This window comes from Centropristis striata, chromosome 20, assembly GCF_030273125.1.
Source record: "Centropristis striata isolate RG_2023a ecotype Rhode Island chromosome 20, C.striata_1.0, whole genome shotgun sequence".
NCBI lineage: Eukaryota > Metazoa > Chordata > Actinopteri > Perciformes > Serranidae > Centropristis > Centropristis striata.
The window spans coordinates 23,274,745-23,290,962 of NC_081536.1; the positions used below are offsets into that span (position 1 = coordinate 23,274,745).

The following is a 16,218-nucleotide window of genomic DNA, read 5'->3' on the forward strand; positions in this document are numbered from 1 at the left end:
GCCCAACACGGCTCCATGTCTGCCCTAACCTCTCTCCTTACATCCAATATCTTCTTTTAATGCAAACCCAAATATTAGGCCTGGGCTGTGGAGAGACCAGGCTGAATGTCCTCTGGGGACCTCTTTTTACAGCAGTGCCTTCTTTTCCTCACCAATTTCAGTGGAAAGGACGTGCTGTTACATGATCCCTGCAGCAGTGGCTTCTTCGCTTTTTATATTGAGTGGTAGACGGTCAAAATGTCGCACAAAGAAGCAGGTTTTCAGTTTGTCAGTTTTAACGACAAACAGTTTTCACAAGGTGCCTGATAGATAAAGCAGTTAGGGGAACAACAAGCATGCTGGAATCATAGTATTGATTTTTTTCCCTACATACTTTAATGTATTTCAGAATAATGAGGAAAGAGAGCAATTTCTAAGTTTATTGCATCTTTTACTCCTTTTGAAAAAGCAGGTTCTCGATCTTAAAAATGATTCATAGCTGAATTTATTTGGGGGGGGGGGTGAAAGTGAATGTCATCATATATTAATATTAATGTGTAGAGTATGTTAATTCTAATAATTTTGTGCATTGTGCCTTGTTGACATACTTGAAAAGGGAAGCCCAAGAAACAAGTTTAAGAAAGTGAAGAAACACTTAGCCAGCTGCATAAATAATAATACAATAAAAGTGTTTAAGATTTAATTCTAATTATTAGTAGTTATTATATGCAGTTATGAGATATATAGTTATAATTTGCACTATGGATTATATAGCATACTATATATCTTGCTAAATGAGTATATACTTATATACAGAGGATATATATATAGAGGATGCTGTTCAGTTTCTGTGTATGTAGTTGTTGTGTAAATGTCAGTTGACCCGGAGCAGGATTTTGTTTTCAGCCTCACCTGTCTGAGGCTCCACAGAGAAGTACGGTTGTCCTTGCAGTATGCTGTACACCAGCCTGGCACTGTTGCCGTAGGTGGGGTCATCAGCGTCTGTAGCTGTCACCTGCATCACTGACGTACCTACAGGACAGACACACAAACATGGCAGACAAGTCAGGAGATGACTCTACTTCAGTGATTCAGTTCATGAATAGTTTGACAAACAAGCATGTCACCATGTGCGTGTCGATTCACCTGCCTGCACCGGCTAGATGAGGAAAGGAAATGAAAAACACTCTCCTCCTCTCAGACACTGCAGCTGAACTGCTCCTGTGAGGCTGGTCTCCAATACTATTTCTCTACATTTCATCATTGTCGGCTGGATACATCCGCTCTCCAATTTTGGTGATTTTCATGTTTTAAATAAAACATTATATTTTGTCCACGCGGTGACAGAATTCTACAACCCCTGGATGTATGAAACCCTTTCACAACCCATTGGATAATCTGAAAAATGCATGGTTGTCAAGATCAAAAACAAGGCTACAGCAATTTACTTCCTGTAAATCTCTGTTAACTGAACTTGACACAGCTAAGCTGAGCAAATGGGCAAAATAAATTAAATTTGCAGAAGTGTGAAATACATTCTGTTAACTTTGCATAGTTGTTGAAATTCACTTTTTTAGATGTGACAAACTCATGAAACTAACTCACTCAAAGCATGAAAGAAAAGCAGTAGCAGCAGTTTAGACCTGCAGATGTACACATGTCCCCTTCTGAAGGCAGCTAGAGCTTCAAACAATACAGAGAACTGTCTGGATTGACCCCACTGGACATCACATCCTGCACTGCCCACGGATTTCACCTTGAATGTATGACAGTGCCCAATGCTCTTTATTAGGCACGCGACTATAAAATCATAAAAAATGTTTTGTCTTATTCTTCTACATACTTTGGATAAAATAATGTGAAACAGTGAAAAATTACAGCTGGGTCATTGACAGTAGGTGGTGCAAATATAAAAACTATAAAAGCTATTCCTTTGCTCATCTTAGATGATTATAAATCAACGATTTCAGGTTAATTTAACTGGAGCTGGAACATTTCTTGCACTTAAGTGGTTAAGTTGGACTGGAACTACAGATCTAAAACTGCTGGTGCTGACTTTTTGCAGCTGGGTGATATTGGCTGGGTCCTTTGGGTGCTTCATATCAATAACAGTGTTTTTGCTGATCCCAGTATTTAACAATCTTCTTTTCAGGTTGCCTTTTGGATGTTTCCAGTTTCAGTTACATGAGCAACACTATCCTACTCCATCCAAAATCCATTGGGAATATAACTGTAATCAAGTTTCATTCAGCCCTGGTCTCAATGTGGCAGCAACCTTAAGTGTACAGGTTGGATTACTAAGAATGTTCATTTGAAAGAGACTGCCTGCTCTATCTGTTCTAATTCTATCATCCATAAGGGAACATGGATCTAGTTTGTCAAATTACAGCTTTCTCTCTGTTCCTCTTCTGTGGTGGAGGATGAAGGCAACTGGCAGCCCCTCCCTACCAGACTCATGTATTCAGGTTTCAGCTTCAGTAACGGATGGGTGAAAAAAAGCCTCAACGAATCTCATTCAGAACTCCTTTCAGAGGTTCTGTCTTTGAAAGTCCAGGCCATTCAGAGAAGGGATTTCTCTGGCTTTTAGAATTTCAGGCCGCACCACTGCCAATGTGGTTCATTTCAGGTCAGCCTTGAGGGGTTGAAGACTCTCCAAGACCACATAATATTTGGAAAAAAATCTATCAAGATCAGAAGCTTTAAGTAAGGAGACTCTAAGGAGACTCCGGCCCATGCCAGCCTAGTGCTAAATATTTCCTTGCTTCTGCTTCTGGTTGTGTCTTTCTTTATACATGTGAGAAAAAGGAAAAAAAGAGGAACTTTTTAGGAGCTGGATGTGTCAGCTAATGGTCCTGTCTGTTATCAGCTTCCTGTAGTCAGATTTCAGCGATAATTAATAATGTATGAAAAAGGCTGTTTAGCAGACAAACAACACTGACGATGAACTCCATCACTGACTTCATTAAGAAGTGTCACTCAATATGCAATGGATAGCTTTTCTGTACTATTGATTTTCTCTTCTGAATTGCTGTTGTTATCAAATTATGTTTGATTTTTGGAAAGAAGACAATTCTGCTGCACAGTTTCACAGATATACCTTCACTCAATAAAGTGGATTCTAGCTTTAAGACATGGTAGGCTTTAGTTATGAAAAGAAAAGATAATTTAATAACCGTTTTTGTTATTTCTTAACTGCTGCTGAATCCTCATTTTGGATGTTTAAAATTAGGACTAAGACGTAAACTAAACTTCTGTCTTTATTGTAGCATTTTGGATGAATAACACTCTGCAGGCTAACATGCTTAGGTACCGAATACCTTCCAAGATGATGTCTTAGTACATCATCTACGCCTTAACTTTTCCATTTTCCCATCTTAGCCTCCCCTCCTGTTCCCCTACCCCTACTCACCAACATTGGACATCTCAGCCACCCTGGCGTAGTACGGCCCATGTAGAAACTCAGGAGGATTATCATTGATGTCCTGAACTTTGACTATAAACTCCGATGGAGGCTCCAGAGGCTTATTTGTGTCTCTGTCCACTGCCTGGGCTGTTAAAGTGTACTGGGCCTGCTCCTCGCGGTCCAGGGTTTTTGTAGCGTGGATGTTGCCCGTTTTGTCATCGATAACGAAGATCGTCCCTGCACCTTCGCCGGACAGGATATACTTGATGTTGCCAATGCCTGAGTCTACATCTGAGTGGAGCTGCAGGAGGCGAAGAAGGAAAAGAAGAGAGTGAGACAAACCTAAAGGAAAACAAAGACAGAGACATATGCAAAGGCAGGACATGTTTGATGCTAACAACATCTGGATTTCAGATGGTGTGAAACTTGAAGAGAAAGAGAGTCAGACTGGTGATTACAGAGTGAGACAAGTTGTCTGGTCTACAGTCACAACTGGTATACATATTCTATCCTGGCTGCTCGGCAGATGTGACATAAGGCGTCTATTTCTCATGTCTGCAAATAAAAGGAGCAGAAAGACTGAGATAGATGTGCTGCAGGAGACAGGCAAACACTAATAAGTAAGAGATTTAAAACGGTGTCATCCTAAAAAAATTGAAGAATGTTCAACATTCAATTAAAGCTTGTTTTTTTCCTTTATAACCCAGAGAGTATGAAATATGATGCATTGTAAACATAATTTGTTGTTTGTTATGAAAGCCGCTCCTCGGTTTGAGTGATGTTGTTGTTGTGGAGGAGTACCACCAATCATCTTCACCTTGAATGTGAACATGACCTCTCTTTTTTCTATCTTTCTCGCTCCCATGACAAATGGGAAAAACACATTTAAATTCTATTGGAGTTACTTGTCAACATGCATGCACCCACCATGATTGTAAATGTAACGCAGCGTGGCTGTTAATTAAACTGTTATTTAAGTATTAATTCTGTTTGACTCAAGAGATGAGAAGTTGATTCAAGAAAGCTTTATTAAATCATGCTTTATTTTACTCACCCTGCCCACCAGAACCGGGTCAGGCCCAGTGTACTCCTCAATAACGAAGAACTGATTCCAGACCCATCCTCGCTTGGACCTGTGGAGTACCTGTCCCTCCTTCCCTGCCCTCTGCCTGTGTCTATGCAGCGACAAGTGACCTACAAGCACAAACACAAACGCATATTTAAACCACAGCTATATTCTCTGACAGCAAGATTCAGTCAACCACATAGTTATTGTGTGTTTTCAAAAGTTTAGTAGAACTTGTCTAATTTAGAGCACAGGGTTGAATTGAATAAATTATCACCACAGCTGCAGTTTGTTTTCTGAGAATATTTTCAATACTCTGAATTTAAAAGTGGGTGGGAAGCAGTGACCTCGGGGAGGCCCACTTTTAAATTATGGGTCACCAGTTCAAATCCCAACAGAGGAAATGTGGGCGGTTGGTGAGGACGACACACGATTCAACGAGTAGTTTTTTAGGTGGCTCTTAGCGAGGCACTTAACCTCTGTTTGTTGCAGCTGCTCGGGATAAGGCTGTGGTTGTACTAAGCAGCTGTAATGTGTAAACATCTGAAACTCAAGCAAGTCATTGCTATGTAAGTAAGGGTGAAACAAAAGAGATTTTAATTATAAATAGGACACACATGCATAAAATCTGAGTGTTAATACACTCAAGATGCGCTGAAGATGTGATTATCCAAACTGTTTTGGGAGATGTTTGGAGTACATCACATTGTTGACAGGAAAATGTGAATGCAGTGCTTTTTCACTTTATAAATGTAAAGGGGAAGAAACATCTAAATTCACTCAGGTAAATATTTGCTTCACAGCTTAGATGGAGTCATCTCTCTGAAGCAGACCTAGGCATTGGGCGGCCCGCGGGCCACATCCGGCCCGTTGGCTGTCCTCGTCCGGCCCGCATGAGATTACCCAGAAATTAGAAATCAATACAACCGCAGTGCTTTTATTTTGAAGGTGGTTTACGTACCCACCTGCAAAGACTCGACTCTTTACTGATAGTTCACAAGATTTATTTAAAATCGTAGCTCATAGACTCCATGAACATAACAATAAGACATTCCTTGGTCACCTTGTGAATCCACCGTAAGAGCTAACAAACATTAGCATTAGCACTGGAGCTAACAAGCTCTTTTACTATAGTTAATACAACAAATATAGCCAATAATATATGTGACAGAAGAAAATAAACTTTAACAAACCTTGTGTCCTGTCAGCCAGCCACTATAGAAGCCTTCTTCATACTTTATATCAACTTTATATGAATTACGACACACTCCTTATTATTTACTGTTCGTTTATCATTTTACCGTTTCACCTGTTATTTCCTGTCACTACCTTTCAAAATAAAAGCACCAGTTTCACACTGGATGGCGCCTTTTCAAAATAAAAGCATCACGACATTGTAAAACACCTAGAAAATGTACAAACATGTAAAAACAAGCTCTATAATACAAATATAACAATAGGAACCTTGCTAAAGGTCATTTACAGTTATAAATGGAAAAGTGATATAGTGATTGGAGTATTTACTACTTTTTACTGCTATATTTGATTTACTCCACATTAAAAGTCTTATCATAACGTATTCTTCTCAGTAGCAGCTCAAAACCAGATAATTTACTGTATTTTATAAAGTGATTAAATTAATATTAAGCAGAATTTAGTTCAGAGTTTTGGTCCGGCCCCTGCAACCTTCGTGATGTTGGTCATGTGGCCCCTTGGGAAAATTAATTGCCCTCCCCTGCTCTAAAGTCATTGTATAAATGGATTGCTGGGGCACAGAAGAAACTCATGGTTACCAGGGAGGGATCTTGTCAGTTTAAAATGCACAAAAATCACGAAGTGATATGCATGACCATCTGTGTTTTGACAAGTGAGATAAAGATACATTGATTTTCAGGATGCATCTCAGTTACATTTTAGGCCTGTGAGCGTGATGGAACAATTCCTGGTGCGAGACACACCTCAAAGCCAAATGATAATGAAATGTTGCTTTTGTCGTACCTGGATGTCGGTGTCTGTGGCCCCTTTGATCCAAAGAAGCATTTCCTCTCCGGGTTCCTAATGCGACGCTACAGAGCGCAGAAACTCCCACCAACACCAGGAAGGCTCTCAGCGACCCAAGACCTTGCCGCTTCATCGCCATCTCGCCCGACCTGAGCTACCGTGCACTTCTCTCCGCCCCCTACTTTCGGGTTCCTCTCAGTGGAGCTCCGCTCCCACTGAGGTGATATCCTGTTTTTGCTAACGAAATGTTGTTGATGATCTTCCTAGTTCATTGGCTGAGAAGGGGCCGGTTGGTGCGGATACTCATCACCGACTTTCCCGTCGTTGCCGTTCTTCTTGTCGTTTTTCTTTCTCTTCTTTCACAATTGGTTTACTTCCTCTCTCCTCTGATCACAGAGCCTAAAAGAGAGAAGAGGAGGAATTATGAAAAAGCTGCTTAAAAAACAAAGCCGTGAAGCAAATTTACATTCAGTTTCATAAACTTTTCTCTTGCAAACAGATTCATCTTTATTAACGTGATGAATTTAGCAGTGACAGCAAAAACAACAAACAGTTTAGTGATCATTCTTTCCTGTCTGTTATAGAGGGTTGTGTTAATTGACTGCAGTTGGAGATCTGACTTCTTTAATAGTTGTTGTCTTGATTAGGACATTGTACTAATTACCCAGACAATGCTGTCTGTAAACTCATTAGCTTTAATTCAATTAGACGCAGACAGATTCAGTTTGGGAGGTACAACCCGTGTGCAACACCAGGTCGTTGTATTGCTCTATTTTCAAATGCCACAATAATAATGCAAGGCAAACACTGGAATATATGAAAGTCATTAAAGCAGATAACATATCTCTCTTTACATGCTTTTTAGATTGATCTGTTAAGCAGCAAAAGAGGCACACGGCCAAAAATTAGATCCGTACAAAATCCAGCATGTCCATCAACAGTCCTGACTTGTGAAGCAAGAAACTGCTCGCTCATTACAAGAAACTCCAGATGAATTTAAATGAAATGCCTTTAGTGTAATTTTAATGAAAAGTCTTAGCACATGAACAGGTTGTAGAATAAATATGATGGAAGCAATGAAGGAATTAATCAAATGATGCCAAAATCTACTGAATAAATGACTATAGGTAATGGAGCCTCTCGCTGCTTTCTAGACAGCTTTTCTGTTAATACCAACAAGTGGTTTGCTCTTGAAACCAAGCCATATGAGTTGTCAGATCTGCTACCTCCATGGTTCTGGTAAGTTCAGATGTTTGGATGACTAACAATGCTTGATTACAATGAGTGTGTCGTTTTGGTAAAAAGAAACCAAACCAGCCTCAAAATCAGAACTTGTATTCCTGACTGAAACTACAACCTTCTCAACAGTGTCACACTAATTCCTTTTTTTCTTTCTTGTAACAAACAACAAATGCTGTTGTTTTTCACTGTTTTGGCTCGATACTAGACTGTGTCTGATATTATGCAGAATAAAAACTGGTGACTATTTGAGTGACACCTATGAGCTGTTTGACTTGTTTCATTTTAAAACTTGAAGGTCAAAGAAAAGAAAGTAAACATCACTGTGTTAAAGTGATACAAAATTAGAAACAAGTGTATCTCAATACACTTAATTAAGGCAAATAAGTCAATTAATTGACCTATACCTACATGTCAAATATCTCATTTCCTAGCTCAGTGGTTAAAGTACATTGATGTGCACACAGCTGTATGTCCAATGAAAATCCATTATGGCACCTGACATGGTTGGTAGGTGATTTGGGCCACAGCTACAGAGCCTCAGTGTTACATTACAAATAGACCCGTAGTGTCTGTCCCTGCAGAGCCAGGCATCCAAACAATGCCAAAAGCACCCAAAGTAGACTTCACAATAATTGCACCAGTATTCCAAAATCATTAAAGATGAAGAAGAAGCAGACACTGACAGTAAGTGATTGTGTGCACAAATCCTTTTACAACAGCAGCAGATTGCTTTTTCTTGCTGTAGCTGTGTGATTCTCTGGGATTCTTTCTCTTCCTTTATGGGCCTCATTCATCTGATTTTCTCCTGCCTTTAACCTCTTCTGTGCTGTTCTTTCTTTGCCATATGCATAAAGGTTGTGTGTCTGTATATGTGATTATTATTCAATAACTCAGGGCTCATTGGCTCCTGTTGACCACATGACCAGCCAACCAGGATGTGTTGTTAGTTAATCCCATACTGGCTCATCATCTGGCTAATTATCCTTGAGTCTTGTGATTGATGTGCATAATTGTGTTTTATTTGTTTGTGTGTCTGTCTGTGTGTTTGTGCTTGTCTATCACTTAACTTATAAGCCTAAAAGCTGTTTTGTCTTTGCCACAGCAAGGTGGTTGGTTGACGTGACATATGTGGGACTAAACTGAAATTACCTTGAAGGATTGCAGGGAGATCAGACACAAATACCAAAGCAAAAGAGACAAGAAGAAAGACGGGAATATGTACAGCTACTAGAGGATGCTTAATTTGTCCATTTTACTCAAAGCAATACAGGCATAGAAAATAACTTAAAACTTAAGAGGAGATACTATTAACTTGTGTAAAGAGCTGGTTTAACTGGCTTCTTCTTCTTTATTTTCAAATTTGGTTTGAGAAATTCACAGTTGACGAACAATTTCTCACAACACCTCCAGAATATCTATTCTTGGAAGTTGTCACTTGCAGGTGAACTCACTTGTGAATTTGAACAGAAAATGAGCTAAAACTTCAAATAAGTCTTAACAACAATAACAACAACACCAAAACAATTATAAAGCCCTGTGTGCACTTGTTGTGCAATGAGCTGACACCTGCTATGCAGAATCTATTAACACGCTCTCAAACTGTCATTTATGTGTCAAATTAAGTGTCAGCCTTATTAAACAAGTACAAAAAATGAAGCAAGTTCAAAATAAATTGCTTTCACTAATATCCTGAAACCCTGATACCGGTCATCTGTTATTTGCCTCAAAAACTGTCAAGTTAGACAAATTAAAAAACAACAATAATAAAATGTATTGGTAAAAGCGTGCAGAGTGACAGCTCACAAATGCTCCCTGTGACTATGAATATGATAACATGTGACTTGTTTGATGGAAATAAAATGACCCTGCTGTCAAATTAAAATAAAGCAAGCAAACTGCAAAAAGATGGAGAATAAACAACACAATTTTAAAATCCTAACCACAATAAGTTTCTTTTTTATGCATATATATATATATATATATTAAAAAAAGAAAACATTGTCACCACATATGGAATGGGAATCCAGGGAGAGAGAGAAGGAGAGAATGCAACCCAGAAACAGACCGTGATAATGACTCCCCAGGGCCAGCATGCCTTTTGGCCAGACCACTTCCTCTGTCTGAATGCATGACTCAAGAGCCACATTAGAATAGTGAACAGCATACAAGTACGTGTGTGTGTGTGTGTGTGTGTGTGTAGTGTGTGTGTGTGTGTACCATTCCCCTGGGCTCCTAGCGATGCTGTGAATCCATGAGTCAAGTGTTGGACTCGACTACTGTGATTCATTGGCTAACATTAGAGGGTAGCGGGGCCCACACTGTGTGTCACAAAGGTCAGAGCAGTAAGGTTGGAAGAAAAAAAAGAAGCCCTGCTGACATATTCTCACTGACTGACCAATCACACCACATTTGTGCATTTAATTCGCAGTAATGGGCGCAATAATGTGCTGCCCACTGCTCCTTGCATGGTGTGTTCACTTGTGTGTAAAAAAGGATGGGTTAAATGCAGAGGTTGAATTTCCCCATTGTGGGATTAATAAAGTAATAATCTTCTTCTTCTTCTTCTTCTTCTTCTTCTTCTTCTTCTTCTTCTTCTTCTAATTCATTAATAACAATGACCAAAACCCAATTGAGTGTGTCTTTAAATGTGTGATGAGATTGTCTGTTAGCATGCATCTGTAATTAATCAGGAGTCTTTTTGGTGTGTAAGTAGTATTACTTCCTGTATTGATTAGGTGACAAGAAAGACAAACTCAATGTGAAATAGTGAGTTCAGGGTCAGGTTTGTTCATTTTCTGATATAAACTGATAGTTAAGGATAGAAATCAGTCCCATAATCACCTCCATCCTTCTTGCATTCCTTCGCTTTCTACCAAAACTCATGAAGAACACAATGGTTTCGCAAACAGTCATTCAAATCATGTTTAACAGATAATCTGGGTCTCCAGTGAAACATTGTTTGCGTAGGTACATGCCCATCTTTTCTTGTCATGCTTCCCTTTCTGGCTCTGCCTCATGCTGTGCCTCTTCAGTCAGAGTAGCTGTAATAGCCGCCCAGCTGCAATCACAGTGATTATCTCCAGCACTGAAACAAAGTACATGCTAGCAGATTGGAGTTTTCCACCAACTGTGAATGATTGGAAACAATTTCTCAAGGTTTCTTTCATAGTTCCTTTTCTGTTCTGTCTATTTTAAAACATGCTGTTCCCCTGTAACTTGAACAATCAAGATGTGTTTGATCAAAGTGTGTGGTTTTAATTTCTGCAGCTGAATTCTGAAACTGTGGTCAGCACAGGGTCCAATGGTACACAGAAGTCATGGTTCGGTATGTACCTTGGCTTTGGGGGAAGGGTAACAGAACACCTGCTGTTCACCTTAACAACAAAAACACAACATCATCTTAAAACACTATTCTAAGGTCAAGATGAAACTTGAAAGCCAGAGATCGATAAAAATGATTGAACTTTTACTTATTCTGTGTCTATCTTTGGGAGACTTTCAGCCATTAAAAACAATGAGAGCTGTTTTCTCTTTCTGTCATTCCTCCTACTTCCTATCTCTTCACACTCTCTCCGTCACTGTCTCTGGACTGTGCCTCTCTCTCATTTCTTTCTCCTTGGTGAGCCAAACCTCAGAAACATTAAAATAACTTTGGAAAATGCCTGGAAACTATACAGAATAAAACTTGACCCTACTTTTTTTCCTCTCTCAGTTCCAACTTTTTCTTTCTCCTGCTCTCTCTGGGGGTCATTGTTAATAAAGGTGATTCATGCATGTATGAATGTGCCCGTCTACCTTGGCCCAATCTCCACATATCGCCTGTGTCAGAGTTGTGAAGGCAAACAATGGTTTAACTGTACCTTGTCTGCACAATGTGTACAAAAGGAATGATGCATACATATGAGAATTAAAGGAGAAGGGAGGAAAGCAATGGGTGTATTTGTTGGGAATTTCCTTGTGTAGGCTCTTTCTTTTTCACACCGGACGAGTGGTTTGTCCTGCAGTTTTTATTATTTAATCATTTTTAAGGGAGATTTTTATGTCGCATATGTCTCAGAGGCACATTTTCACAACTATCTGTGTTAACATAATGGATGCTGACTGTTGTAAACAGTGGGGAGGTGATAACTTCTGATCATTTTTAACACATCATGGCCGCCATGACTTGTGATTCACCCAGTTTAAATTGTGAAGCACACTAGGTATGTTGTTGTTTCTCTTTTGATTTGACCACAGCTAACATTAACTCACCCCGAGCCACAAAACTAAAGGATTACGTCTGAATTAGCTAAGCGCTCGACACGAACAGGACATTGATGTAGAATGTGTTGTTTGTTCCCACAGCGCAGCCTGAAGGCGACATTTGTCCCCTCCGTGTTCTCACAGCCCCTGTATCATCATTTGTTCCTGCCACATTGGTGTCATTCAGGATGGTGGCGAGTCTGTTCTGACATGACCCAAGATGGTAGCACAGCAGAGGACTGCAGGCTTCGTTTTGAACTATGAACAAGCTCAGAAACAAATCTTTGTATTTTGAAAAAACAGCAAAAGTAATAAAGTTTCTACAGGTGAGATTAGAATGATTGTATCTTGTAATTGTTGCATGACAAACACTGAGCGATTAGCCTGTTTTATCATCATTGCATCAGGATGTTTTAAGGTCAATTCAGTCTTCAGCTGAAATTGAACTACAGGCTCAAGCTATTTAGAGTAAATTAACCAGTGTGGGTTAATGTTATTGCTTGAGAAGATGCACTCAAGGACATAACAAACACGATGATTGTCTGGACCAAACCTGCAACCATTCACTCACACGAGAGCTCCTCAAGCCACTGGACCCTTTTATAACCCTAAACACTATTTGAACCAGATGTGATTTTTTTTTTTCATGTTTCTGCTTAGATGAGAAAAGGGGTCATGTGAGGTTTAAAATGAGATTTTCTGTTACTGTAGAAATCCACTCCTACTCTCCAAAACAAATCCCACAGCTACTCTGCTGTAGATGCAAAGCTGCCGACTGCATTTTTTATTTCTTTCTCTTTTTTTAAATGTCTGTTTTCTTCAAGTGACATGTTCTGCAGGGACAGATTTAAGAAGATGAAGGATGGATAAACTAAACCAACCAGAGAGAAAGAGGAAGGAGGGGGACTGAGAGAAAGGCAACCAACAGAAATCGAGACAAAGACTGATCAGGTTGCTGTCCAACAAAGGCCAAATTCATTTCGAGATGTTCCAAAGTTTAACTATCCAATTGTCATTGATTGCAAATCCATTGTGTTCTTGAAAGTCAACAAGATTAATTTAAACAATACAGGATAAGTTTGGTATGAAAGGTATCATTAGGTATGAAACCCAAGGACTACAGAGTGAGAGACTGGGAAGGACACAGAAAACAATAGAAGACAGACACACAGAGAGTCAGTGTATTAAAGTTCACTTTGGGTGTCTCGTTTCGGTGGCCGGCTCTTTGTGGTCTGTTAAAAGCTTAAAAACAGAGCGGTGCTGAAAACAGACACCCGGCGTTTAGCTCACACCGCGAAACCTGAGGCTTAATTGCCTTTCAATTAGAGGAACTAATAGGCCTGCATATGTGTGTGTGTGTGGTGAAGCGATTACAAAGAAACGGCTGCAAAGCTTTCTCAGCATTCGCGAAAATAGGTATTAATGAGAGGCTAGCAACTCAGACACACACACACACACACACACACACACACACACACACACAGTTACTTCAAGTTAGTCTACTCGGTGTGTGGGTGTGTGTGTGCTTGTGGTGGCTATGTGTGTTATGAAATTGAAATTGTAAGCATGTGTGTAGAGGTTGATTCTTATTCAGCCATTAGTGAAATCCAAGTGCTAATTACCACCCACAAGACCCCACGTCTGCTGTTTTCACTCTCTCTCTCTCTCTCACACACACAGACACACACACACACACTCTTTCTTCATGTACTATTTTCTCTAATCAACCTCACTTTAACATCATTAGTATCTTTTTATATGAAAGGCAATGAGGTTCTGAATGTTCTTGTTCTGCTTAAATGTCCAGAAAATGCATTTAAATCATATTGAATTTAATTATTACATAATTTAATGTTACATAATCATTGTGCAGTTTATGGTTATGCCCTTTTTCATGATTTAGTAGTGTTTCTGCTCTGTCAGACAGTTGACTACGACAAAAATGATAAAGAAGAGGTGTTTATTTATTTATTTTTTTGTAGGCACATGGCATGTCTGCACAGAGGATGATCACTTACTTTACACCATGATCAGAGGCATGTAGCAAATTGAAAATCATGGTAGGTGAAGGCATGCGCTACCAGTAGATGTGGTAGGAACTAACATTAGTCACAACCAAATGATGTCACCCGTTATCCATCTCTCTAGAGGTAATGTACTTTGTGTCATGGAGCTTTGATGGATTCTCGATGGAGAGAATGGTCTGAAGAGGATCATTTTCCTCAGTGAAGCAGAGCTGTTTCCTCTTGGGAGTCACAAAAGCGTCAACCGATGCCCTTGTGTGGAAGCGCAGAATCATTGTGAGTTAATAAGGACTCGCTTAGCTTGGAAGGCGTAAAGACTATTGGTAAATAATGGCGAGAAAACAGGTCAATGAAGCTGCTGACAGGAACAGTTCAAGCTACAGGAAAAGATCTTTGTCATCTATAAAATAGAAGTGTCCACTTCTTGCTTTATGGCTTCTATAACAGGTTTGTGTTGGATGATTGATAAAGAAAGATAATTGTGCTTATTTGTAATAGGCTACTTCCCCCATAAAACACTGGCTGTTTTTAGTTCATCTGTTCAGTAACACCTCTAAAGAAAGCTCTGCTGTTGGCACAACAAATGCATTTGTGACATTTTATGTTAAACTGAAGAATGCTAAACAAACCAAGTTGATAATGAAGAAGACAAACACAGTGCTGACAGCACACCAACTTACATGTGTTGCATTCAGCTAACTAACACCTAATTAACGCTGCCATTGTTGTGTTTGGGAAGTCGAATTCTCACACAGAGCTTCTGTTTAAAGTGCTTTATTTCATAAAAATACACTCCGTTAACATGTGTATTTTGAGAGCATTTTTGTTTTGCTCAGTTTGATTAGCATTCTCAATTACCGAGAATCACGCTAATTTGTATGGAAATAATATGCAATTTGTGGTGAATTATGTGCAATCAGAACAATTCCTTCTGCTAATGAGAGAGAGATGGCTTCTTTAAATCATCTGGCAAACATGTTTTGTGCCTTTTAATAAACTGTAGGACTAGATTTCTACATTGTTATATAATTGAGACCAAAATGTACCTTATAAAGATAGCTGCATCATATTTGACAGCTTGGTTACAACAAAAACAGAATTTCCCCACATAAAGAGACTAGTTATTGTCATTAAATGGTTAAATTATTTCAAGTACAATCCATCACAGAACTTGTTTTTGTCCTGAAACAAAAATGTCGCTCCCCGTTGTTGGATATAAAAAGTTTGACAGTGAATTTGGGGAAGAAAAATATGTTTTGGATGCAGTGAAACATAATGAAAACATAAACAATGCCGGTAATGGGGGTGAATGCTCCAGCGGGGTGCGTCACTCTGCTGTTCCTGATTTGGCCTTTAAATTGAGCAGGAAATCCTCTGGGCTGAAAACAAGTTGATGACTGAACCAATCAGCTCTCTATGTTCCTCCAAATGAGCGGCAGAAATAGACAGTAACACAACGGGCGGGCTGATGAGACTCTGTTAAGCTAGAGGCAAAACAATGTAGCGCCAATTAGCCTGCTGACCGCTGTTTATTGGCTATTGGCTTGCATGGGAATGCCCTCTTCCTTGACTTTAACTTTGTGACTATTAGGCCTTTCACTCCTGCTAATTGGAAAGACAAACTCTACATCCGCAGTTAATTATGACGAGCTTTCTCCAAAATGCCCAACACAAGAATTAAATGTGTGGAAATTAAAAAAGAAACAATGATGTGTAAAGACCTCGTACTAACGACTATGTTAGAATTGACTTGTTAAATGGAAACCTTACGATTGGGTGTTGAAGGGCGTCCTAAATTAACCAGCACTTCATTCACTCCTCTGTCAACTTTCTTCTTGATTATTTTGCTTATTTTTCTTCATCCTACGGTTTACTTCTTCTTTTCAGAGTCCAGTAGGCTCAATCTTACCAATTACAGCTTTATGCACAGCTTACAGTGACACTTTAATTACTGCAGGAGACATTTAAAATATACTTGGGAATTGAAAATGAATATGGATAATCATACGGTGCTGCAGAACATTACAGGTTTCTCCCTTCTTGTTTATCCTATTTCGCTTGTTATCTCTTGCTTTGAGAAAACTGCTCATGACCCTCAGAAGCCGCCAGTGCGTTTTCTTGCACTGCTTTCAAAAATGTCCAGAATCAATCATCCAGCCTCCTTCTCCATGTGTGCACACATCCGCACATGACTAATGAATATGGCACTTCAAAAACAACTCATCGGGGACATCTGTGGAGGTTCAGGGTTCACAGACAGA

The 16,218-nt window shown here is 39.4% G+C and overlaps 1 protein-coding gene across 1 annotated transcript in view; it reads right to left on the reverse strand.

Moving 5' to 3' along the window:
- cdh11 (cadherin 11, type 2, OB-cadherin (osteoblast)) overlaps nucleotides 1-16,218 on the reverse strand; it is an 87,068-nt gene that overhangs the window by 22,775 nt on the left and 48,075 nt on the right. Inside the window, exons 3-6 of the mRNA XM_059359291.1 lie at nucleotides 6,447-6,848; nucleotides 4,437-4,576; nucleotides 3,389-3,683; nucleotides 892-1,011 (exon numbers count right to left, since the gene is read on the reverse strand). Coding sequence (XP_059215274.1) covers nucleotides 892-1,011; nucleotides 3,389-3,683; nucleotides 4,437-4,576; nucleotides 6,447-6,588 — 697 coding nt within the window. The 5' untranslated portion in view covers nucleotides 6,589-6,848. The remainder of the gene's footprint in view (nucleotides 1-891; nucleotides 1,012-3,388; nucleotides 3,684-4,436; nucleotides 4,577-6,446; nucleotides 6,849-16,218) is intronic.